The 25,576-nt window shown below is 47.3% G+C and overlaps 1 protein-coding gene across 3 annotated transcripts in view; it reads right to left on the bottom strand.

Moving 5' to 3' along the window:
- The window catches only part of RFX4 (regulatory factor X4), a 351,260-nt gene that overhangs the window by 40,633 nt on the left and 285,051 nt on the right, over positions 1 to 25,576 (bottom strand). For all 3 annotated transcript variants that reach the window (XM_078654089.1, XM_078654097.1, XM_078654104.1), the window contains one exon: positions 5,809 to 5,971. In XM_078654089.1, the coding sequence (XP_078510215.1) occupies positions 5,809 to 5,971 (163 nt within the window). The remainder of the gene's footprint in view (positions 1 to 5,808; positions 5,972 to 25,576) is intronic.

Here is a 25,576-nt window from a genome sequence, read left to right as displayed (position 1 = left end):
AATCCTGTAGAAGCCACTCTCTTTGTTGGAGCCCCCGTGGGCTACTACGGCTACACACTGCAGTACAAGGCAGCTGGACGATCCCCCCAAGACTGAAAACCTGAGGACCGAGGGCTCCACGATTGCCTCAAAGGCCTGGCTAGAGACAAGGATCCCAAGGCATCCAAGCAAAGCAAGATGGACAAGTATTTCAAAGTAATGCCTCCACCTACTGAAACAGATGGTGAACAGGTGGGCCACCAGATAACACAATCCTCCTCTTGGCCATTCATTCATCATGAGATGCGCTGGGGGGAAGAATGGCGGAACTACGCTCTGATATGACCCTCTTGCACTAGGACATACGTAATGTTTCTGACAGGGCGACACAAGCAGAGAGTCGCATTTCATAGGTGGATACACATCACGTACCCTGTGTAAGGAAGTCTCAGGATTAGCGGCAACACTAAAAGAAGTCTCCTGGAGAGTTGACGATGCTGCAAACAGGGTTAGCTGAAATAATCTCCGATTCATTGGTTTCCCAGAGGGCACAGAGGGGCTGGACCTGGGATCTTTCCGCACTACTTGGCTCAAGGACTCTCTGCCGGCGGCCCAGTTTTGGACTTGCTTCATTATTGAAAGCGCCTACAGGATGCCCATGTGCATCTGCTGCCGGGGGTGCCCCCCTGATTGCACGATTCCTCAACTTCCAGGACCGTGACCTAATTCTCCAGGAGTGAAGGAAGCTGGGCGAAATCAAGCGTTTCGACACCAGGATAATGACATTCCCAGATTACTCCCGGGAAGTTCAAAAACATCGATGTACGTTTGACTTGGTCAAGGCGGAACTGAAAAAAGTCCACATCCAATATATTCTGCTCTTCCCGGCGAAGCTGAAGATTCTCATCCAGGGCAAGTCCTACTTTTTTCATACACCCGAAGAAGCGTGGACATTGATAGATGAGTGTCCCCCACCAAGATGGAGCCAGGGGGTGGGTAGTGCCCCACCCACAGCAGCATGCAGAAGAGTGGGCTCCAACCAGCAAAGGGACCAAAAGAGACGCCTGGTAACCGGGACCCATTGGACGCGAGCGGGAACTCCCTTTTGTACATTAACCCAAGATAAGGACAGAGCCCAAGTCTCGAACTCGGATGAGGAACTACACATGTGAAGTCTTGAAGGTAGCAATACGGGGAGCGGAAGCGCAGTGCCTCTTGCCAGTCGGATGGAAGTAATCTGGCAGATGAAGACAGCAACCACACACTCCTCCGTGACATCGCCTCTCTGGAGCACGAGACCGCACAGACCACTGACCACTGACCTAGAAACTCCAGATGGCGAGGAAGAATGAAATCCGGGGCTGCCTGGAGACCTTTCCAACCCATAAAGCCCTGGGGGAATCATCCGGACAATGGTGAAATCTTGTTATAACCAACACAGAGACTGGTCCGAACTCAATATCCTTTTTTCTTGTTTCCACTAAATTAAACATGGGGAAGGGACGGGGGGTACACACCTCTCAGGCGTTACCTACGCCAGTTTTGTCATGTTGACCTTTGGGGTAGTAGGCGTGGGGAGTGGGAGAGAATGGGGAGGGGGGATTAAGTTAGGGAATGTGGGATACATAGAATTGTTCCAAATGTTTTTGTCTATGACTTCAGCCAGGCAACAAGACCCTAAAATTGTACTAGAGTTTAGCAATACAGGTAAATGTCGTAAGACACGCTTGAGCGGCAGTCGAGAAATTATACAAATCCGTAAAAGGGTGAAAAGAGTTACTCTGTGCTGACATGGAATGTCAACGGAATGGGGAATAAGGTGAAGAGAGAGCTGATGACTAAATACCTTAAAAGGCTTAGGCCTGACATTGTTCTCCTCCAAGAGACACACTTCCTTGGGACACAATGTGCCTTTATGGGGAGGGGGCCCTACGCCCTACTGGCACATGCAGGGTTTTCCTCAGGGTCCAGGGGAGTCACCATCCTGATTAGGAAAACCACCCTCTTTCACATCACTAAAACATTGACGGACTAATACGGCACATATGCCGCGGTGCAGGAAACGTGGGGTTGGAGGGAATTTACCCTGATTAGCGCATACACCCCACAGCGACTACAAAGCCAAACACTCAACAAGATCGCTGATATACTCCTGGGGTCCGGGTCGTTCACACATATAGTCGGGGCGATTTTAACAATGTACTGGACCCGTACATGGATCACTCGAGTAAGTGCCGGAGCATGCATATACCCACCCAGTTAGCTGACTTTGTGGGTTCCCTAGGACTCATTGACCTTTGGCAAAGACACAACACCACGACACCCTGCTACTCATACTTTTCCGGAGCCCACAAAGTCTTTTCCAGACTGGACCACCTCTTCACACCAGCAGGGGAGATGAGCCTTGTAGAGAGAGTAGAATACTTGGCATGGGGCATATCTGATCACTCGCCCTTGTGGCTGATGGTGGGGGTGGTGCCCTAAAACCTAGGCAAGAATGGAGGCTGGCCGCTTGGGACCTACGCGATCCCTCAATTGCCAAAGAGATCTGAAAGGCAACTGAACTATATTTCCACTAAAACATGGGTTCTGTACCCTCGGCGACTACTTTGTAGGAGGCATTCAAAGCAGTACTGCGAGATAGAGCACAAAATATAATAGCCCACAAGCGAAAAGAGGAGACCCATCAAGTAGAGGCCCTAGAATGCAAGCTCCTAGTTCTAGAAAGGCGTATGAAGCCCAACTAGACACACAATTGCTCGACCAGATCGCCGTGACGCTGAGGAAATATTGGGTGCTAGTGGAGCGCGAAGTGCAAGCCCAGCTCCTGGCCACACAGAACTGATTTTACGAATCGGGTAACAGGGCCAGCAAACTACTGGCCTGGTGGGGCAATATGAGAAAGGGAGGCAAGATGGGTAGCGGCGATAAATGAAGCAGAAAAGAAGCATACAACAGTGCAAGACGTGGCTAACGCTTTTGCTCGCTACTACAAGAGCCTCTACGAGGACAGACCCCTGGCAGACAAGGCTCAAATAAATAATTACCTCAATACCATAGATGTTTCCACTCTCACTAACGAGGACCGTTTAGCTCTGGACAACGACTTGACGATGCTGGAAGTGACTGAAGCGATCACTAGACAGAAACTGGGAAAAGCCTCAGGCCCAAACGTGCTACCACCCGAATTTTTTAAACAGCATACCAGTTTGCTGGCCCTGCACCTTCTAAATATGGTCCAGGTGGAGCAAGACGAGGGAGCACTACCACCTGACCTATGTCGAGCGACCGTTATAGTGATCCACAAACCCGGTAAGCCCCCCACAGATTGCGGTTTATACCGCCCGATATCACTACTTAATGTAGAAACCAAAATACAGGCTGCTATCCTAGCAGCCAGCCTACTACTGGTGATCACAACATTGTTCCATAATGACCAATCCGGCTTCATGCCTAAACGTGCCACATGCCTTAACCTCCACCGCCTGGCCAACTGGTTAGGCACAGTTAAAAACAGACAGACCACCCACGCTCTCTTTTCCCTAGACGCCGAAAAGGTGTTTGAGGCAGTGCACTGGCCATACATGTGACAAGCCCTGCTAAAGTTTGGATTTGGCCCTATCTTTATGGCATGGGTAGACTTGTTACACACTAATCCCTGGGCTAGGGTACATGTTAACGGGGCGCAGTCGGCAGAGTTCCTGGTGAGGAGAGGCACCAGGCAGGCTGCCCCCTTTCCCCGCTGTTATTTGCACTAGTGCTGGAACCACTTGCTTGCAAGGTTGAGGCCCAACCACACCTCAGGGGCTTTAGAGACAACGCTGGGCTTCTTAGCGATGAGCGGATTTCACTATATGATGACAACATACTACTGTATGTCAGCGAACCAGAGAAGACACTCCGATTGATACTCCAGTTGTTTAGAGAATATGGGAATCACTCAGGATATAACATTAACTGGCATAAATCTAGTATATATATGGTGGGGTGCTCACTGGATACAGAGTCTATACTTGAGCAACTCTGGGTGGCGAGGGAGGGCTTTCAGTATCTGGGGCTTTACATCTCCATGAACGACGCAGTATGTATCAATCACAATATCAGACAGATCCTGGTGGAATTCCGTGACAATGTGGCAAGATGGAGACGGCTTCCAATGGCGATATACGGGAGGGCCACACTATACAAAATGATAACACTTCCCAAACTACTATATATACTGCGAACACGTATTGCAGAATACCGGAGGCAATATTTACCTCCATCAATAGGGAACTGAGAACACTCCTATGAGACGGTCATAAACCACAAATAGCTCTACAGACACTGCAGTGCAATCAATTCAACTGAGGAATAGCCCTACCTGACATACAAGCTTTCCATAGAGCGGCCCACCTGATTGTGGTAAATGAATGGGAACATATGCCCAGGGATCACCCCACCTATGCCATGCAACAGCTTCAATTTCGAGAACACACACATCTACACCACATATATGGGGGTGAAGGGATTAGAAGGCTGCTGCCAGCCACTCAGAGGGTTATAGAGGCGTGGAAAGGGGCAGAACGACAGATGAAATGGGACAAGAAGCTGATGACGGAGACACCACTGTGTGAGGGCGCAAGGCTACCTGAAATAAGCAAGCTCCAAGGTTTCCAACCATTGGATACAGTCGGGATCTCTAGCCTGGGGGATATAATTAAAGTAGGCACCCTTATCTCATTTGAATCACTCCAAACTGATTTCCAACTACATGACTCTCAAAGATACAAATATTCACAGCTACAACATGCCTGGAAAGCAGAGGCAATAGACCCCCACCTACATCCCCGAATTCGCCCCACTTGAGGGTAGGCTATTGCAGGAAGAAATTCCCAATAAGCCGGTCTTGTGGACCCACAAAACTCTAATTAATAATATTCCAGATAGACTGACGGCCCTTAGATCCAAGTGGGAAGCCACGACTGGTCAGCTACCAGACATAGACTGGGAGGCTGCCCTAATGCACCCCAGAGAGGTCGCAATCAAACTACACCTGCGGTTGGTGCAATACAAAATCTGCATAAAATATACCTTGATAGAGTGCGCCTCCACGCAATGGGGAGAGCAGATAAGTCTAACTGTCTACGGTGTAAATCAGTAAGTGCTACATTCATACACACATTGTGGGACTGACATCTAATAGAGAAATATTGGAGACAGATACTGGGGGAAATGGGCGAGATAGTGGGAACCCGTCTACAGAGAGACACCAAGCGCGTGTTACTGGGTGTCTCCACCGAGATTGGCCTTCCCAGACACCGACTTTTGCTATGTAACTTGGGGTTGGTGGTGGCCAAGACGGACATTGCTAAATGCTGGAGGGCTCCGGACCTTCCAACGTTAGTGGAATGGAGGTCAGGCATGGACCTGTACATGGCCGCAGAGAAAGTGACGGACAAAGCAAGAGGTTGCCCCACAACGTTCACTAACATTTGGGCCCCCTGGTTAAGGTACTATGGTCTCGAGGCAGATAATGAGGAGAGGGACAACAGTGGCTCATTGGTCTGACCCTATTCCGAGATGTACCATATATGCATGTACTTCCCTTATACGGCTTGTTAATACTGTTACTTGCGTCAAAAAGGTAACTTTATTACGTGTAAGGTATATGTCATCGAATGCTGGCCATAGTTGTGTTAATAAAAACAGTTTTAAAAAAGTACTACAAGTACCAGAATGTAAATAAAAAACTTGGACTGGAATTCTACTCACATATGGCGCTACGGAACTTGAGCGTTCTGGTTTTAACACTTTTCAAAATCTGAAAAAGGTCTATATGTGACTTACCCGTGCTCTTCCCGGTGAGGATAGACCGGTATCCGGTGGGTGACCGAGGAGGGTGACATATATGTACTTCTAATACCAGACGCTGGCGGAGAGGTCTCTGATGGTGCACCCGGCGCCGTCGTCACAGTGTAGGTGAGGGACAATGTATATGACTGCAAAACACCTGCAAGGAAGAGAAATACAAAGTCAATGAAAGCTGAAGTTATTTTTTCTTCTATTTCACGTTCTTTGGCAGTTTAAATTCATTAAAAAGATGTAAAATCAAACACAGTATTTTCTGTGCTATATGGATGAATAATTTCAATATTGTTCTAATGCAACAACCAAGACAATAGTCATGTTTACCATCTATGCGTATAAAGTGGCCTCAGAGCTGCAAAATGATCTGGACAGCACTTATCAAGTACTGACTGTAGTTTTTCCACTGTAACTGTGGAAGTACAAGCTGCAGCACAGGTGCTTAATTTAAACCAGTGGATCCACCTGGTGAGCACCAGTTCTCCTTTTTGGGGAGTAGGATACAATTTTGATCGCTGGACCCTGAACCAGAGAAAATGAGAGAAAAGTAGAATATAGAGAAATAAGGAAGAAGAGAACCAGAGGGAAACCGTGGTAAAGGGAGAAAGAAGACATGAAAAACAACCTGCAATAGGGGGATAAAAATACAGGAAGTATAGGGTGGCTAAAGAAAGAGGCACGAGGAGGATTCCAGTCAATACAGTTATGCCTCTGTAACTCACCTAGGCCCCATTCCAGCAAGCTGGCCCTCTAAGTGTTAAACCATCACAAGAAGCACCCAGAGCTCTTCTGAAAGTCATAGCCGCACTGAATGTAGCACCCACAATACAACCAATTGTTAAACTTCTAGCCACCCATGGCTCTTTGTATTAGCCAAAAAGACTTGACTTTCTTAGACTTAAAGCTTACGGTTTTCAATTGTGGCCTAAAGACAGCTTTAGTGGTCACACCAGCCGTATGTAATCAAGAAGTTCATAAATAAAAATACATGCATATTTACATACATAGAGGGGTTTTGGGCAAGCCCTCCTTATCCACTGGCCTGTTGGACTTTTATTCCCATTTTGCTTCTGCCCACGACAGCAGAGAGCCCAGGTAAATGGATCAGGCCAATTCAGCCACTGGCTGTTTTACACTGTGTGTGACAGCTTTTTGTCTGATCACACATACGCATCCACCTAATAAAATTCCATTGCAGTGTCAGGTCTGGTGGGCCAATACGTTACTTTGGCAACGCTTTTTCCTTTTCATTCTTTAAACTATTTCTTCAGGTTATAGTAATTCACATACAATAGCATCTTTTCTTTACACCAATAAAAAACATGTTTTCCTGAAAGATACTTTAAAGCAGAGGGTTTCTAAACCTATTCTAAGTACACCTGCTTGCTAGAGAGCATCTCTACTATTCTAGTAATATTATATCAAATATTATAATTTTTATTTATGTCGACATTTTTTATTAATACCATTTATAATGGATACATACACATGAAGATATAGGATTATCAGTTAATATTTTAAATATATAATATATTATTATCACAGAAGACAGAAAGAATTAAAAGTTACACAAGACATGTTATCAACATCATCTCTTACGCCGACGACACCCAGCTGATCCTCTCCCTCACCAGAGACCCCGACACCGCCAGAACCTGCCTACACGAAGGGATGAAAGACGTCGCCGAGTGGATGAAGGACAGCCGCCTGAAACTGAACTCGGACAAGACGGAAGTCCTCATCCTGGGATCTTCGCCCTCCGCCTGGGACGACTCCTGGTGGCCCCCAGCCCTGGGCACCGCACCCAAGCCAACCGACCACGCACGCAACCTGGGCTTCATCCTGGACCCCTCCCTCTCGATGACCAGACAAGTCAACGCCGTCTCCTCATCGTGCTTCAACACCCTGCGTATGCTTCGCAAGATCTTCCGCTGGATCCCGACCGAGACCAGGAAGACGGTCACCCAGGCACTCGTCACCAGCCGACTGGACTACGGAAACGCCCTCTACGCCGGAACCACAGCCAAGCTGCAGAAAAGACTCCAGCGCATCCAGAACGCCTCCGCCCGACTCATCCTGGATGTCCCCCGACGCAGCCACATCTCCAGCCACCTGAGGAACCTGCACTGGCTCCCCGTCGACAAGAGGATCACGTTCCGGCTCCTCATCCACGCACACAAGTCTCTCCACGACCTGGGCCCCAAGTACCTCAACGACCGCCTGACCTTCTACACGCCCACCAGCCTCGCCCTCGCAGCCGTACCACGCATCCGAAGAGCCACCGCCGGAGGAAGATCCTTCTCTTACCTGGCTGCCAAGACTTGGAACTCCCTCCCCATCCACCTTCGGCTGACCCAGGACCATCTCGCCTTCAGGAAACAACTCAAGACCTGGCTGTTTGAGCAGTAGCATACCCCTCCCCCCAAGCGCCTTGAGACCCTCCCGGGTGAGTAGTGCGCTATACAAATGGCATGATTGATTGATTGATTGATGGTATAAAGAAAATGCCAAGAAAGCAAATGACTGCCATAATTAGACAACAGCATATTTTCTCTTTTGTGCTGTTTAAAAAACATTTGCTTGGTATATGCTTCCAACAAAAAATGTTCACAAAAAAGTAGCCATCGCACCAGTTTGCCATGGTCAACCCCATTGGCTTGTTCTATTTTGTATATGGGCCTGCAAAGAAGCAGCATATTGTGGAGTTCTGCTGATGAGCATTAATCTGGACTGGGATTGGCTATTGCATATTATATTATGGATTTGTTTGGACGCGTAATGTGAGCGTTTCAGGTTTCCTCTCAGTTGACCCTGGGTCCCGTTTGATTTAAGACCTGTTTCTGTCTACATTTAACCATTCCTCTTAATCTCTGCAGTGTTCCTCTCTTCATTGAACTTCACAATGTTGGTGATAAGTTGACATTCATCCTACCAAGAACCCTCCAGAATCTTATTGGACTGTTTTGTCTCTTCAGGTATACCCATTCTAACTGCATATGTTTCTCGCTGTTCGGCTATACCTTGGGGCTTGCATTTCCAGCCTTTCCTCTGAATCATTTTTTATTGCGCTTTTTTCCGTTTATTGTATCCAGTATTGGCCACTTCGATTTCCATCTTCTGCAAGACAACGTTCCGCACTCCTCATGCTTGTGCCTTGCCTCGCTCAAGCTTTTACAGCATTGTAGCCTGGCCTTACTTGCTCATTCTGAGTGTTGTGTCCTGGTCAGGAGAATTTGACATAGAGTCACTTCCTGCTAAGGCGTACTTCTCATGGGATCCCTCAAGGTTGCTTGCACTGTTTCTTAAGTCTGTGCTGACTTTCTTCAGTGTGTCAGCCTCTTCTAATGTCAGGCTGCCCATCTTCAGCGTATGGACTTTTTCAGAAACCAGCACTTCTCTAGTTCATAGGCAAATGTAATTGAAACATATATTCTGGAAGCATTTAGCTCCTGTGTGTAGCCTAACTTCCCGCGTCTCCTATGTCGACTTTTTATTTTATTTATTGGCATTGCATGGTTCCTATTCTTCATCTTAGTGTTTAAATTAGAGTTTTCAAGTACTGTGTCTTCAATCATGGATGGTCATCACAAGTCTACATATTATGTGCTGATCTGAAATTTCCATAGCGGCTTGTGCACTGTTTCAGGGCATCATATATTACAGCACTTTGTATACTTTTGTCAAATAATTTATTTAATTGCCACTATTCACTTCAATTTGTGAATTATGATTTTTGCACACACATTCTTCAGTGAATCCTGCAGTGAATCCATTCTGCAGTGAATCCACTTGTGGGTACAAGTGGATTCAAACTGCTTCTACATTTTACAACTTTTATTTTTTGCTGGATGTTGTTATGGTATCATGCAGTCGGTGACACCTACTTCTACCTCCCTCCCAGATGCCGGTGAACGTGCACAAAAGTGGCGTTTTTGGATCAAATCCTTCAATCATAAAAGGTCATGGAAACAGACCTGATAGAAAAAGGAACATTTTATATTATTATATAGGATTTGAGGTTCAAGATGTCACACCTTAGCAATGCAAAGACTTTGATGTGTTTTAGATCTCTGTGAACCAGCTCACATTATATTTAAAGGAAATAACACATTTTGGTCCATCACCACAAGTTGGATTTTTTTTAAACTAGAGCTGAAGCCTCTAATGAATCAGTTGATGCTTATATCACTGAACTGAAATTACTGGCTGTTGATTGTGAATTTGAAGGTTTCACATCTCAACTCCTGCATGAACAGCTGGTAGCTAGATGTAATTTAAGAATGTCCAGCACACCTATTGACTTGTAAGAATCCTACTTTGAACAAAGCACTAGCTATTGCTAAAAGGATTGAAAAGATGTTAAACAACTTGAATAGCCATGAACCAGTATAGATGTGACTAAAGTGTCAATAATACAAACTAAAAAAAGTTACAAGAAATGTGTGTGGAAATGACAAGATTACATCATAAAACAGAAAGTTCCCCAAGGTCATGTGTTAAGAGATGTGGTTCACAATTTAATGCGCCGGGTTCTAAAAGCTGTCTTGCTTTGGGTCAGGAACATTGAAGATGTAACAAGTTGGCCATTATGGGAAAGTATTCAGAGGAATTAAACGCAACCCATGATCCTCACATTGAAGAAGCTGAGGAAAAGTTTAGTTAGCAGCATTTTCAATGCTCCTCCATCCATGGACGAAGACCAGCTACATTCACTATTAGGACTTTGAAAGTTTTATTCAAAGTTCCCGGAGGATTGAACCATTGTTATCGAATGCCCAAAAAGGGGAATGATTTATTGTGGTCTAAACAATGTAGGAGCAACTTTGATCTAATCAAAACAGGATTTCATCTGCTCCAGCTGTATAACAGTATGTGAAGGTGCATATGCCTTTTGTGACAGTTGATGTCAGTGCTTACAGCTTAGTGGCAATGCTTTTTCAGATGGAGGGTGAATTTGAGGTGACAGTAGGTTTGCGTACACGAAATCGAAGGCGGTAGAAAGGAGGAATTCCATTGTAGAAAATGAGATTGTGGCTTGTGTGCTGGAGCTGAAAAATTCAAGTAGTATTTGTGGGGGAGGATGATGTGGGTGCTGGTATGGATGTTGGCAGAGGGAAGATTCGAAGCACTAGTGACCACAATTCTACAATGCCTCTATAGTGGAGAGCACGAGTCAAAATAACACCATTAAAACTCAGAAGTTGGGTACTCTGCTACACCTTGTTATTCCCTATGAAATAGAGTACACTTTCCATCCCATTATTTTCTACTGGTTGTAAGGCCTCTATGCCTATTGCAACTGTTGTTTTTTCATTGTCATGTTGTTATAATTCTTCTTCATTGCTTGTATGAGGGGAGGATGTGTATGTTTTTGGTGAATTGATATTCATCTGGGCCGAGACTGGCTACTGTATAATCCATGGGGGGAATTGTTGGATGTATGTGTACTGTGAGAGTTCCAGATTGCTTATCTTTTGAGCCTGGCCCCGTTTGCTGCATACAATAAACCATTTCTAATAATCTTTACAGTGTGATTCTCTTCAGTGAAATTCACACATGCTCTTAGCGAGAAAAAACACAAGAGGCTGAAAGAGTTAGACTGACCTGAGACGCTTGCAACTTTTGAGCTGGAGGTCATTCCTTTTTTTTTTTATTGTTGTGCCGTTTGGAGCACACTTCAATTCACTCTTCTCCCAGAGATAGTTATACATGAAGAAATTAAACCAGGGCACAGTGCACTGTAAACACTACACTCCTGTCATTCTTACTATCTCTGCCAGTCTGTGGTGGCTGGCCGAGAATCAACACAAAAGTACACACACAGGGTAGAAAAAGCATAAACAAAAGAAATAATGGGAAGCTCATGTCCCAGGGAAAAGTGAAGTTGGAACAGCCTACTTGTGCTTGGGACAAGATGTCAATCTTGTATGTTCTCGGATTTCCTAAAAAAACCCGCCTATGCTTCATGGGTGTTGTTGTCCGACCAATTAAACATTTTGTAAAAAGGGACGTCCTGGATCTTTTGTATCCCCCATGATAGTGAGACATCTGGTAGCCTGGGCATGACCCTGCAAGTCTGATATTCCTCTCAGTTCAGGATGTCACGGTGGGGAAACAGCTTTAAAAAAACAAGCACTGGCGTTGCCAATAGGTCTCGCAGTAGGAACGTTGGAGCTATTGGTTTTGTAAATGACAAAGCCCTTTATGTTTTTAAAATGAACAAAAAAATAAAAGGCATTGTTATTTGCAATTGTAATAGCTCCAACTTTCCTACTGCGAGACCTATTGGCAACGCCAGGAGAGGGGTGAGGGGATGAGTACGTTACACATGGTAAATTACGCATCTGAGCGTGCCTGGCGTAAGAAGTTTTCACGATACCGTGACTGGCACTCCCTTGAGGCTAGTTAAGGCAGCATCCTCGGCCCACCACCGCGTGGTGGCGCTATGCTTGAAGAAAAGGCCCGAAAACTGCCCTTTAGTGGTTGAAGAGCGCTCCAGTGGCAAGGTCGTATTTTGCCTGGCGTGATGAACACCTTGGCTCTGCTCTTGCTGATTATATTCCTGCAGCTCTTTCCTAAGAGACCCGCCTTTTCCATGAAACGTAGGCATATGTACAGTATGCACATAAAACGCGCCCGTATGCTGAGACAATGTATGCAACGCTTACCTTACACATGCCTAAGTTCATTACTGGTGCAAGCTCACACTCTAAATTCAAAAAGCACAATCAATCTGTTACGTCGACCCTTTTTAAACTCGATGAATCAATGCACTTCATTCCGTTACCCGTGGTATCTTTGCCAGGCCCGGGACATCATGATATATTTATTTATTTATTACGGGAGCTATGTAGCGCCAACATCGCCACTTGGGCAGCTCAGCGCTTTACATCACACATGGAGAAATGAAAATCCCGGACCGTAAGAGAGAATGAAGGCGTTAAGCGGGGTTCATTTCTGCATCGGGTTTCTGAACCGTGTGAATGTTACAGAAGCATTTGTCACATGTTCGACCTTGTATTTTTGCTAATTATTGCGGCGCACTTATGTATTTATCAGTTCACTTATTTCTGAAGCACATCTTTACAGCACTGAGTTGGGGAAGCAGCTTAGTTGTTCCGGATGTCTGTTATTCGACTTGCAAGTAATGAAGTGCAAGCCTCAGTGTTACAAAACGGGAACTCTACCTAAGAAGACTTTAGCTGTTGGTTTACCCACAGTGGCAGGGAGTAATACTATACATGAACCACTTACTGGTGGGGAGGGGCTGATCCCGTGCACGGGATTGGCAAACAGTAATCGGTTTTGCATCTCGCATGACTCGAAACAACAACATCTCGTGTTCATTTACATCGCTGACGCAACTTCTTAGAGTAGCACGGGGGGGAGGAGAATGAAGACATTACCTTAATGCACATTGCCTGCCACATGATGTTTTCTCGGCGGTCTTGCCAGACGTACATGGGCAATCCGTGGGGGAGAGAGCGGAGGGGGATGGTGTGTGGGGGCCGGCCTGCCGGCCGGCCGGCCAGCCATGATTAATTAGGGGAGGAGAAGCCTTAGGGGAGGAGAAGCCGCAGAGCGCTGAGTTGGGGAAGCAGCTTAGTTGTTCCGGATGTCTGTTATTCGACTTGCAAGTAATTAAGTGCAAGGCTCAGTGTTACAAAACGGGAACTCTACCTAAGAAGACTTTAGCTGTTGGTTTACCCGCAGTGGCAGGGAGTAATACTATAAGTGAACCACTTACTGGTGGGAAGGGGCTGATCCCGTGCACGGGATTGGCAAACAGTAATCGGTTTTGCATCTCGCATGACTCGAAACAACATCTTGTGCTCATTTACATCGCTGACGCAACTTCTTAGAGTAGCACAGGGGGGAGGAGAATGAAGACATTTACCTTAATGCACATTGCCTGCCACATGATGTTTTCTCGGCGGTCTTGCCAGACGTACATGGGCAATCCGTGGGGGAGAGAGCGGAGGGGGATGGTGTGTGGGGGCCGGCCTGCCGGCCGGCCAGCCATGATTAATTAGGGGAGGAGAAGCCTTAGGGGAGGAGAAGCCGCAGAGCGCACGCTGGGCGAAGCCCTTTGATGTGCTGTGCGGCCGTGAATGCGCGTGCTTGTTTGCTCACGTGATTCACATGAACTTCAAGAAAACCGCAGGAACGAAGCCCGTGGTTTCACGAGGATTTTGAGCACTTGAATTCTCGCTGCCTCAATGCGCTTGCGCGCATTGTAGGTCACGAGACCTAAAAAATGAGTAACGGCTTTAGCTGCCCAACCTCCAACCTTGAATAAGATAAGGGGCTTTTTGCCCCCAGGGGAATACTATTATTTGAAGGTTGCAATTGAGAAATGCAGGCCAGCCGGGTGGTATGGGAAGATGACTATGACGAGTAGAGCTCGAGCCATGCAGAAGGCGCAGAGGGCTGGGCAAACTGGCCCTGCTGACCCCGCCTTGACAGTGTGAGGGTCGGCGATCTCTCGCCGCAGGCAGCCGCCCAGCAGACTGCAGCGTGTGGTAAAACGGCCTCGCACATGTAAACAAAAGCCCCGTCCCTAAATTACACTCGGGAATAACAGGAACTAAAGAAAAGCTATTCGTTCTTTATTAGCAAGTGTTTGCAATTTAGAGTCCGTGTAAATCAATTGAACCCTTCGGTTTCCAATTAGATAGAAATGGGTAATCATATGCCACAACAGAAAGAACCATATACCCTTGCACGGAGCCAATGATTAATCCATCTTTTGTAACGTCGAACAGACTGAACAATAACAATCGTTTAGCAGGGCCTGCAATTTAACATGAAAACTGCATGCTAATTGGGGGCCAGGTTCAGGAAACACGGCGAGTATTGCTTGTTGCAGCCACTTAAAGTTGAATTTACTTGAATTAGGGACGAGTAACTGCTTTTGTTCAGTGCGTGCTAATAACAGATCAGCAGCGACGTCAAGATGAAACAACCCGCGCTAACTGAGGCTGACAACAATGTGGCAAGTAACGGAAAATGCACGAGGCACAAAATACGGTCCATTGAACTGAAATGGACGACCCTATCATTTCACATGGTCTCATCATGGCTGCCAACTGGACCCTCCTCGTGAGTGTGACACAGCCAGTCCTGCTTTTTCACACTGAGCATGCTAGGGCTTGTAGTGTCTGCTCATGGTAAGTGTAGGCCTCCACGTCCCAGGAAACTTGACGTCCTAGGTTCAAAAGCTAGGATTAGTCGACGGCAACTCCTAACACGTGTGGTTAATGGACAGCTGTGTTCTAATACTTACAGTTTTACTTTTCCCACTATGGCTTCCAGACCTGGAAATGGAGAAAAAAAATCTCCAGGATCTTATAAAAGGGTGGCCGCGGTAATTGGTGGAGTCACGAAGAATGATGAGTGACAGACGACTTACACATTTGAAACAAAAACAAAACTCTGCCCCAAAGAAATTGAAAACCAGGACAAATGTGCTACTAATTCTCGCCTAGTTTACCTCATTGGTCAAAAACTGTCTGCGTTTTATCTTATGGGGTTAAGGTACATGTTAAAGAGACATATGTGTATAATATTTTAAAGATATCTATGGTTAATGCATTTGCTTGAGAGATCTGTGTGCAGCCTGGCAAAAGGTCTGATTTTTTATAAAGTAGCATGGAGGATTAATGTGCCTGCTACACAGCACAGCATGCAACATCCAGATCACAGGCTGTATTTTATGAAGAAAGTTCAGTGGGTTACTGCTTGTGTTGCAGAGATCCTTGTGTGAGGCACAAGTTACAGTCACTGCAACATAACTTAGTGAGTAAAAGTCAGAATCAGGGAGTTGAATTCAAACTGCAAGTGATAACTCTAGGACCTTACTGGTTTGTCTCAAATTGTGTTTATTCTGAGACTGCTAAGAAGTTGGCTCGGGTATTAGTAAGTGGTATATAATGGCTAATTGTGAAATGAGTATAGATATACACAGCTGACATTCTTATAGAGCTCTTATATACAGAGCTTCGAAAGTAACCTGCTTCCAAATCATCGTTCATGTCTAAAACACCTGCGAAGTGTCTTTAGTTTCTCAGTGGCATTGGCATCAATAAGGTATGGTCCATCTATCTTCCAGCTAGTACAGGCAGCTCCATTGGTCCCTGTAGGCAGGGGTGTTCATCCTGAATATTGACACCACAATATCGGTATATTGGTGATGTATTTATCTTCAAGGTGCATAGATGTGGAGTTAGGAATGATAATTCTATATTTCCCTATATACACTTACCTTTCCCATGACATTCTGTCCTCAATATTCTTGTACCATGTTATTCTGGGGTTGATATTCAGTAGTACAACCCTTGCAGGTTGCTGCTCTAAATGCAAAGCACACATTTTGTGGGAGCTGCTGAATGTGTCCTGATGTCGACAAATTACAGTAGGATAATATCAGCACATTTGAGTGCGTCCGTCTTTGTTAAGTGACGATCACATTTACGAGTGGTGCTATTTCTTGCACCTGGTAATTACTGAGTGTGATAAAGATGGGAAATGTGGATCCACCTCCAGCCCCCTTCTCCTTCCCCTCCCCTCAAGCTACTTGAAATTTAACACTCAGAAAATGACCAGTAAATATCAAGCAGTGTGGATGTTGGTGTGGAAAGCACCACAATCTGCATGTGCACTTACCTCTCAGACGCACTTGTAATCAAGGCCCATGAATGCAGTGGTGGTTGCTGGGGGACAGTAGTGGTGGGGAAAGAGTGCAGACGTAGAAAAAAACAAAAGACGGCTTACCTGCAGGCCGTCGCCTCTCCTCCATCCTCCCTCTGTTCCTGACTCTCGGCAGCACACAGGCTACCAGACTCCACTCAAGCCAATCACGACGCTGCTGTCACCAACATCATAGCACCGTCTTGATGGTCTGAACGGCCTGGTTTGCCGCTCAGACAGTGCTTTGGAGCCTGGGACTGTTCTCCACCCGGCTGTGCAACACAGCCAGATGGAGAAATGCTAAGTGTGCTGTGCACTGTTTGGCCGGACCAAGACGGCCAGCCTAACCGTCATGCGTTATGGCGCACCGCCACCAACCACTCCTCCTCCCTTTGATGACAGCCACGTCCTGCCCCGCCCTAACCTGTCTCAGTGCTAAAAATAAAATGATAATAATGTTATGTTATTATCATTTTATTTTTCCTTTCCTCCTCCGACTTATTTATTTATTTATTTTTATTTATTTTAGGTTTTTGTAGAGCGCGTAGTCACCCAGCGGGTATCCCAGCGCTGAACCTCGAGCACTCAAGGGAGGAAGGTGGGGAATGAAGGGGGCTCAGGGAAAGAGTATGGTTTTAAGAGATTTCCGAAACTGCAGGAGATTAGGTTCTGCTCTGAGGTTCGGGGGGAGTGCGTTCCATTTTTTTCCCGTATTGACTGAGAACCGACGGCCACCTACACGGGCCTTCTTCACCCTGGGGATCATGATGAAGTTTCCGTGTTCGGATCGCAGCGCTCTCTTGGGTCTGTAGGGTTTGATCCAGTTGTTGAGGATCGGGGGACCTGTGTTGTTCAGTACCTTATGGGCCAGACATAGGGCTTTAAAGGTTACCCTTTCCCTAATTGGGAGCCAGTGCAGTTTCTTCAGTGCAGGCTTGGCTGATGTTCTGGCTGGGGTGTTCGTCAGGAGACGGGCTGCGGCGTTTTGGGCTTTTTGCAAAGTTTGGAAGGTGGATTCCGGGGCTCCCAGATAAATGGCGTTGCTGTAGTCCAGCCTGGATAGAATTAGGCCTTGGATCAGCAAGAGGCGCGACTGGAATGGCAGTAAGGGGAGTACCTTCCTGCAAGATCTGAGAAGTCCGTAGCAAATGCCGGCTGTCTTTCTCGCCTGTGTCCTGAAGGTGAGATCCGTCTCCAGCCACACTCCCAAACTCTTGACCTCCTTCTTGGGGGTGGGGGGTTCACCTAGACAGGCAGGCCAGATGTTAGGGGGAAGGTTCGTGGAGTTGTGTCCTAGGAGCAGGATCTCTGTTTTGGATCCATTTAATTTAAGGGCAGAATCACTCATCCACCGATGGACGTTGGAGAGGCAGTTGTGGAGGTTGGAGGGCTCTAGTTTGGGGTGTGACAGTGTTACCACCAACTGTGTATCGTCGGCGTAGCTGACGATAGTAACACCAAACGGTGAGACCAGTTCCTCCAGTGGGGCCATGTACACGTTAAATAACGTGGGGCTTAGCGATGAGCCCTGTGGCACACCACACTGGAGGGGAACGGAGGGTGAACGGCTTTCCCCTTCCCATACTTGGAAGGAGCGTCGGGAGAGGAAGGACTTGAGCCATTTCAACGCCCTGTCTTTTACTCCGATGTTCTCGAGACGTTGGGTTAGGATCTGGTGGCTGACCGTGTCAAAGGCCGCGCTCAGGTCCAGGAGGACCACTGCCACTGATCCCCCTGAATCGATGATTTCCCTGGCCTTCTCTACTGCTGCGAGGAGGGCAGTGTCCGTGCCCTGACCTGGTCTAAAGCCTGTCTGTGAACTGTTGAGGAGTTGGTTTGATTCTAGGAAGTTTGACAATTTTTTGTTCGCTAGTTTTTCGGCGACCTTACCTATCCAGGGGAGGAGTGAGATAGGTCTATGATTGGATAGATCTGCTGGGTCTAGCGATGGTTTTTTAAGGAGCCCTTTTACGACAGCCTTCTTCCAGTTTGAAGGGACTTCTCCTTGTGCCAACGAGATGTTGATGAGGGTAGTCAATTGGGGCACTATGGTCTGGGTGATGTTTTTGGCGTACCGTATAGGAACTGAGTCACTGGGGGCTCCGCTTTTAGTTGAAATAAATGTTGCCGCCACTTCCTCTTCGGTGACTGGGCCAAACGACGCTAGATAGAGCTTATCAGGTGGGGGCGGCGCGTCCTTAGCTCTCTCAGTGATGTCCGGGTTAGCCGCAGGGAGGGAGGCGAGGATTATTTTAATTTTTTCGTCAAAAAAAGTGGCCAGATTGACGCATTTTTCCTCCGCCGCTTTGGGGTCCATAGGTTTTTGAGGGGGGTCTGGGACATGGAGGAGCTCTTTGAGGATAGAGAAAGTCTCCTTGGCTGAACAGGAGGCACTCTTTATTTTTTCCTCGTAGAAGGCACTTTTCGCGTTGTGGAGGGCACGTTTATACGTTTTCATGGATAATTGATAGGCGTCTTTCTCCGACACCAACTTGTTTTTCCTCCAAGTGCGTTCTGTCCTTTTGCACTCTTACTTTAAGGCGTTAAGGGCGGGAGTGTACCAAGGGGCGGGGTTGTACCTTTTTACATGTTTTAGAGTGCTGGTCAAAGGAATAAGGCTATCTAGGGGAAGGGTGAGCCAATTGTTAAATTCTTTATCCGCGGTGTCGGGATCCCTGGAAAGAGGGACGGCGGTTTCCCGTAATTTTGCTGCCCATTCCTCTGGTGCTAGCTTGTGCCACCGTCTGGTTCTGATCCTGGTTTTCTGTTTACATGCTGGGATGATTTGGAAGGACCAGTGCATAGGGACCAACATATGGTCTGTCCATGGTAGTGGGGTAGGGTCTTGGGTTTCAAGGTTTTTAATATTAGTGAAAATTGGATCCAAGAGTTGTCCTTTCTCATGGGTGGCTTTAGAGTTCAGAAGGTGGAGATCAGCTGTTGTGAGATCGGCCAGTAGGTTGGCTACGGAATTGTCCGCGGGGTCGAGGAAGTGCATATTAAGGTCCCCTAAGAGGAGAAAATTAGAGACTGAAATAGTCTTTAGTAAGATGTGTTCCATCAGGGTGCTGGAGAATTCTCCTAGCGAGCCTGGCGGACGGTACACTAAAAGTCCTGAGAATGAAATGGATGGTGAAATCTGGATGGTGAAGTTGCAGTTTTCACAATCTTTGATGGTTCCACTTTCGATTTTGCAATTAAGATGGTCTTTGTAGAGTACCGCTAGACCACCACCTCTGCCGACTGGTCTATTCAAGCAGCAGATTTGGTAACCGGGAGGGGTTGCGTTGGTCATATCAAAGTTACTGTGGGGGGTCAACCATGTTTCAGTCAGAAACAATACGTCTAGCGTCGCATCTTGTGCGAGGATGTTTATTTCGTGGGCATGTTTTACTAGGGATCTGCAGTTCAGTAGGCCGAGCCGAAGTGCTTGGCTGCGTTCCGTTTCCTTGGGTGTGTCGCAGAGGCTACATCCTGTAAAAGGGACGTCTTCCTTGAGAATGAATTTGCACTGGGGATGTTTGTTAGAGTTCCAGGCAAGCAGAGTATCTTGGGTGTATGAGATACGTTTCTGCGGATTGGGCATAGTGTCTAGGCCTAAGGCCGTCTGGGCCCGGACGGGCCCAGACGGGCTTGCCTTTGGCGCGCTGACGGCGCGCTGACGGCGCGCCCGCTGCGCCCGTCCGCTGCGCTTCCTAGCGAGACACATGATTTATGTTGTGGGAAAGGGGCGTCACGGGGGCGTGGCCAGCTGAGGTGGGCGTGTCTAACGTCGCGCCTCGCCCTCGGGAATGGCGATGTGAGAGTGTCAAGCGTTGCAGCGCTAAATCCGCTGTTCGTGAGCTAAGAAGTGAGTAATTATTAAAATACACAGAGTATCACACAACAAAGTTTTTAAAAAGGGTTCAATGTCAAGCTCACTCCCGGCTTCCGCCTCAGGAGTCTCGTGGTTCTTAGTGTCGCGCTTCCAGCTGCGCGCACTATTTATACACGTATCAGGGGGCGTGGCCAGCTGAGGTGGGCGTGTCTAACGTCGCGCCTCGCCCTCGGGAATGGCGATGTGAGAGTGTCAAGCGTTGCAGCGCTAAATCCGCTGTTCGTGAGCTAAGAAGTGAGTAATTATTAAAATACACAGAGTATCACACAACAAAGTTTTTAAAAAGGGTTCAATGTCAAGCTCACTCCCGACTTAGAGGAGGAGCCGCAGCTGTATGAATGCATGACAAGGTGAAACAAGATTAAAATCCAGGACTGCATTTAATTCCACACTTCCACACGAAGCAACATGAGAGTTAACCTCTAGAAATGATGAAGAGAGGTATTCTTTCTTAATCTTATGTAAGTGTGAGTGAGCCCCGGATCTCATGGTTATGTTGCTGCTAGAGCACAGGGATCCTGGGTGTAGCCAGGTGAGGATGTGTGCAGTGTATATGAACTAGGTGAGCCACGACTTTGCCAATATGTCTGGGCAACGGACAGTCAGGATATCTATCCTAGTTAGTTTAAATGTGCTACAAAATTCTGAATAGAGGCATTAAACTTAAATTGAATTCCAAAGAATTACCAGAGCCCAATCTCCACCAACAAAAATACAATAATGTTCTATCCGAAGTCCCTTTTATGGAGCTACCTATTACCATGCATGGATATCTACCGCAGATTGCGTCAGAGGGTACGTATCTGTCCACAAACAGGTGTATCGCACGCAAAATGGAAGTACTTACCATTTACACTTGTTATTCTCCATTTATACAATGCTCACATTTTTTTTTTTACTTGATAAAAGTTGGAGTGAAAAAAGGAGCACCCTTCCTTCACAACAGGTAGCCGTAAAGGCGCAGACATTAATTTCATCAAAACTGTTCCATTTCCCGCCCAATGAGCACCCTTCCTTCAGAACAGGTAGCCGTAAAGGCGCAGACATTAATTTCATCAAAACTGTTCCATTTCCCGCCCAATGAGCACCCTTCCTTCACAACAGGTAGCCGGAAAGGCGCAGACATTCATCAAACCGGTTCCACTTCCTGCCCAATGAGCACCCTTCTTTCACAACAGGTAGCCGTAAAGGCATCAACATTCCTCAAAACGGTTCCACTACCCGCCCAATCAGCACCCTACCTTCACAACAGGTAGCCGTAAAGGCGCAGACATTAATTTCATCAAAACGGTTCCACTTCCTGCCCAATGAGCACCCTTCCTTCACAACAGGTAGCCGTAAAGGCGCAAACATTCATCAAAGCGGTTCCACTTCCCGCCCAATGAGCACCCTTCCTTCACTATAGGTAGCTGTAAAGGCGCAGACATTCATCAAAACGGTTCAACTTCCCACCCAATGAGCACCCTTCCTTCAGAACAGGTAGCCGTAAAGGCGCAGACATTCATTTCATCGAAACGGTTCCACTTCCTGCCCAATGAGCATCCTTTCTTCAGAACAGGTAGCCGTAAAGGAGCAGACATTCATCAAAACGGTTCCCATTCCTGCCCAATGAGCACCCTTTCTTCAGAACAGGTAGCCGTAAAGGCTCAGACATTCATCAAAACGGTTCCACTTCCTGCCCAATGAGCACCCTTCCTTCAGAACAGGTAGCCGTAAAGGCGCAGACATTCATCAAAACGGATCCACTTCCCGCCCAATGAGCACCCTTCCTTCACAACAGGTAGCCGTAAAGGCGCAGACATTCATCAAACCATTCCACTTCCCGCCCACTAAGCACCCTTCCTTCAGAACAGGTAGCCGTAAAGGCGCAGACATTCATCAAAACGGTTCCACTTACTGCCCAATGAGCACCCTTCCTTCAGAACAGGTAGCCGTAAAGGCGCAGACATTCATCAAAACGGTTCCACTTCCCGCCCAATGAGCACCCTTCCTTCACAACAGGTAGCCGTAAAGGCGCAGACATTAATTTAATCAAAACGGTTCCACTTCCTGCCCAATTAGCACCCTTCCTTCAGAACAGGTAGCCGTAAAGGCACAGACATTCATCAAAACGGTTCCACTTCCCGCCCAAAGAGCACCCTTCCTTCAGAACAGGTAGCCGTAAAGGCACAGACATTAATTTCATCAAAACGGTTCCATTTCCTGCCCATGAGCACCCTTCCTTCAGAACAGGTAGCCGTAAAGGCGCAGACATTCATCAAACGATTCCACTTCCTGCCCAATGAGCAACCTTCCTTCAGAACAGGTAGCCGTAAAGGCGCAGACATTCATCAAAACGGTTCCACTTCCTGCCCAATGAGCACCCTTCCTTCAGAACAGGTAGCCGTAAAGGCGCAGACATTCATCTAAACGGTTCGACTTCCCGCCCAATGAGCACCCTTCCTTCACAACAGGTAGCCGTAAAGGCGCAGACATTAATTTAATCAAAACTGTTCCATTTCCCGCCCAATGAGCACCCTTCCTTCACAACAGGTAGCCGGAAAGGCGCAGACATTCATCAAAGCGGTTCCACTTCCCGCCCAATGAGCACCCTTCCTTCACTATAGGTAGCTGTAAAGGCGCAGACATTCATCAAAACGGTTCCACTTCCCACCCAATGAGCACCCTTCCTTCAGAACAGGTAGCCGTAAAGGCGCAGACATTCATTTCATCAAAACGGTTCCACTTCCTGCCCAATGAGCATCCTTTCTTCAGAACAGGTAGCCATAAAGGAGCAGACATTCATCAAAACGGTTCCCATTCCTGCCCAATGAGCACCCTTTCTTCAGAACAGGTAGCCGTAAAGGCTCAGACATTAATCAAAACGGTTCCACTTCCTGCCGAATGAGCACCCTTCCTTCAGAACAGGTAGCCGTAAAGGCGCAGACATTCATCAAAACGGATCCACTTCCCGCCCAATGAGCACCCTTCCTTCACAACAGGTAGCCGTAAAGGCGCAGACATTCATCAAACCATTCCACTTCCCGCCCACTGAGCACCCTTCCTTCAGAACAGGTAGCCGTAAAGGCGCAGACATTCATCAAAACGGTTCCACTTACTGCCCAATGAGCACCCTTCCTTCAGAACAGGTAGCCGTAAAGGCGCAGACATTCATCAAAACGGTTCCACTTCCCGCCCAAAGAGTACCCTTGCTTCACAACAGGTAGCCGTAAAGGCGCAGACATTAATTTAATCAAAACTGTTCCACTTCCTGCCCAATTAGCACCCTTCCTTCAGAACAGGTAGCCGTAAAGGCGCAGACATTCATCAAAACGGTTCCACTTCCCGCCCAAAGAGCACCCTTCCTTCAGAACAGGTAGCCGTAAAGGCACAGACATTAATTTCATCAAAACGGTTCCATTTCCTGCCCATGAGCACCCTTCCTTCAGAACAGGTAGCTGTAAAGGCGCAGACATTCATCAAACGATTCCACTTCCCGCCCAATGAGCAACCTTCCTTCAGAACAGGTAGCCGAAAAGGCGCAGACATTCATCAAAACGGTTCCACTTCCTGCCCAATGAGCACCCTTCCTTCAGAACAGGTAGCCGTAAAGGCGCAGACATTCATCTAAACGGTTCGACTTCCCGCCCAAGGAGCACCCTTCCTTCACAACAGGTAGCCGTAAAGGCGCAGACATTAATTTAATCAAAACTGTTCCATTTCCCGCCCAATGAGCACCCTTCCTTCACAACAGGTAGCCGGAAAGGCGCAGACATTCATCAAACCGGTTCCACTTCCTGCCCAATGAGCACCCTTCCTTCAGAACAGGTAGCCGTAAAGGTGCAGACATTCATCTAAACGGTTCGACTTCCCGCCCAATGAGCACCCTTCCTTCACAACAGGTAGCCGTAAAGGCGCAGACATTAATTTCATCAAAACTGTTCCATTTCCCGCCCAATGAGCACCCTTCCTTCACAACAGGTAGCCGTAAAGGCGCAGACATTAATTTCATCAAAACTGTTCCATTTCCCGCCCAATGAGCACCCTTCCTTCACAACAGGTAGCCGGAAAGGCGCAGACATTCATCAAACCGGTTCCACTTCCTGCCCAATGAGCACCCTTCTTTCACAACAGGTAGCCGGAAAGGCGCAGACATTAATTTAATCAAAACTGTTCCATTTCCCGCCCAATGAGCACCCTTCCTTCACAACAGGTAGCCGGAAAGGCGCAGACATTCATCAAAGCGGTTCCACTTCCCGCCCAATGAGCACCCTTCCTTCACTATAGGTAGCTGTAAAGGTGCAGACATTCATCAAAACGGTTCCACTTCCCACCCAATGAGCACCCTTCCTTCAGAACAGGTAGCCGTAAAGGCGCAGACATTCATTTCATCAAAACGGTTCCACTTCCTGCCCAATGAGCATCCTTTCTTCAGAACAGGTAGCCATAAAGGAGCAGACATTCATCAAAACGGTTCCCATTCCTGCCCAATGAGCACCCTTTCTTCAGAACAGGTAGCCGTAAAGGCTCAGACATTCATCAAAACGGTTCCACTTCCTGCCCAATGAGCACCCTTCCTTCAGAACAGGTAGCCGTAAAGGCGCAGACATTCATCAAAACGGATCCACTTCCCGCCCAATGAGCACCCTTCCTTCACAACAGGTAGCCGTAAAGGCGCAGACATTCATCAAACCATTCCACTTCCCGCCCACTGAGCACCCTTCCTTCAGAACAGGTAGCCGTAAAGGCGCAGACATTCATCAAAACGGTTCCACTTACTGCCCAATGAGCACCCTTCCTTCAGAACAGGTAGCCGTAAAGGCGCAGACATTCATCAAAACGGTTCCACTTCCCGCCCAATGAGTACCCTTGCTTCACAACAGGTAGCCGTAAAGGCGCAGACATTAATTTAATCAAAACGGTTCCACTTCCTGCCCAATTGGGCACCCTTCCTTCAGAACAGGTAGCCGTAAAGGCGCAGACATTCATCAAAACGGTTCCACTTCCCGCCCAAAGAGCACCCTTCCTTCAGAACAGGTAGCCGTAAAGGCACAGACATTAATTTCATCAAAACGGTTCCATTTCCTGCCCATGAGCACCCTTCCTTCAGAACAGGTAGCTGTAAAGGCGCAGACATTCATCAAACGATTCCACTTCCCGCCCAATGAGCAACCTTCCTTCAGAACAGGTAGCCGAAAAGGCGCA

The sequence above is a fragment of the Lissotriton helveticus genome, chromosome 1_1 (genome assembly GCF_964261635.1).
Source record: "Lissotriton helveticus chromosome 1_1, aLisHel1.1, whole genome shotgun sequence".
Taxonomy (NCBI): Eukaryota; Metazoa; Chordata; class Amphibia; order Caudata; family Salamandridae; genus Lissotriton; species Lissotriton helveticus.
This window is presented reverse-complemented; position numbering and strand designations above follow the sequence as displayed.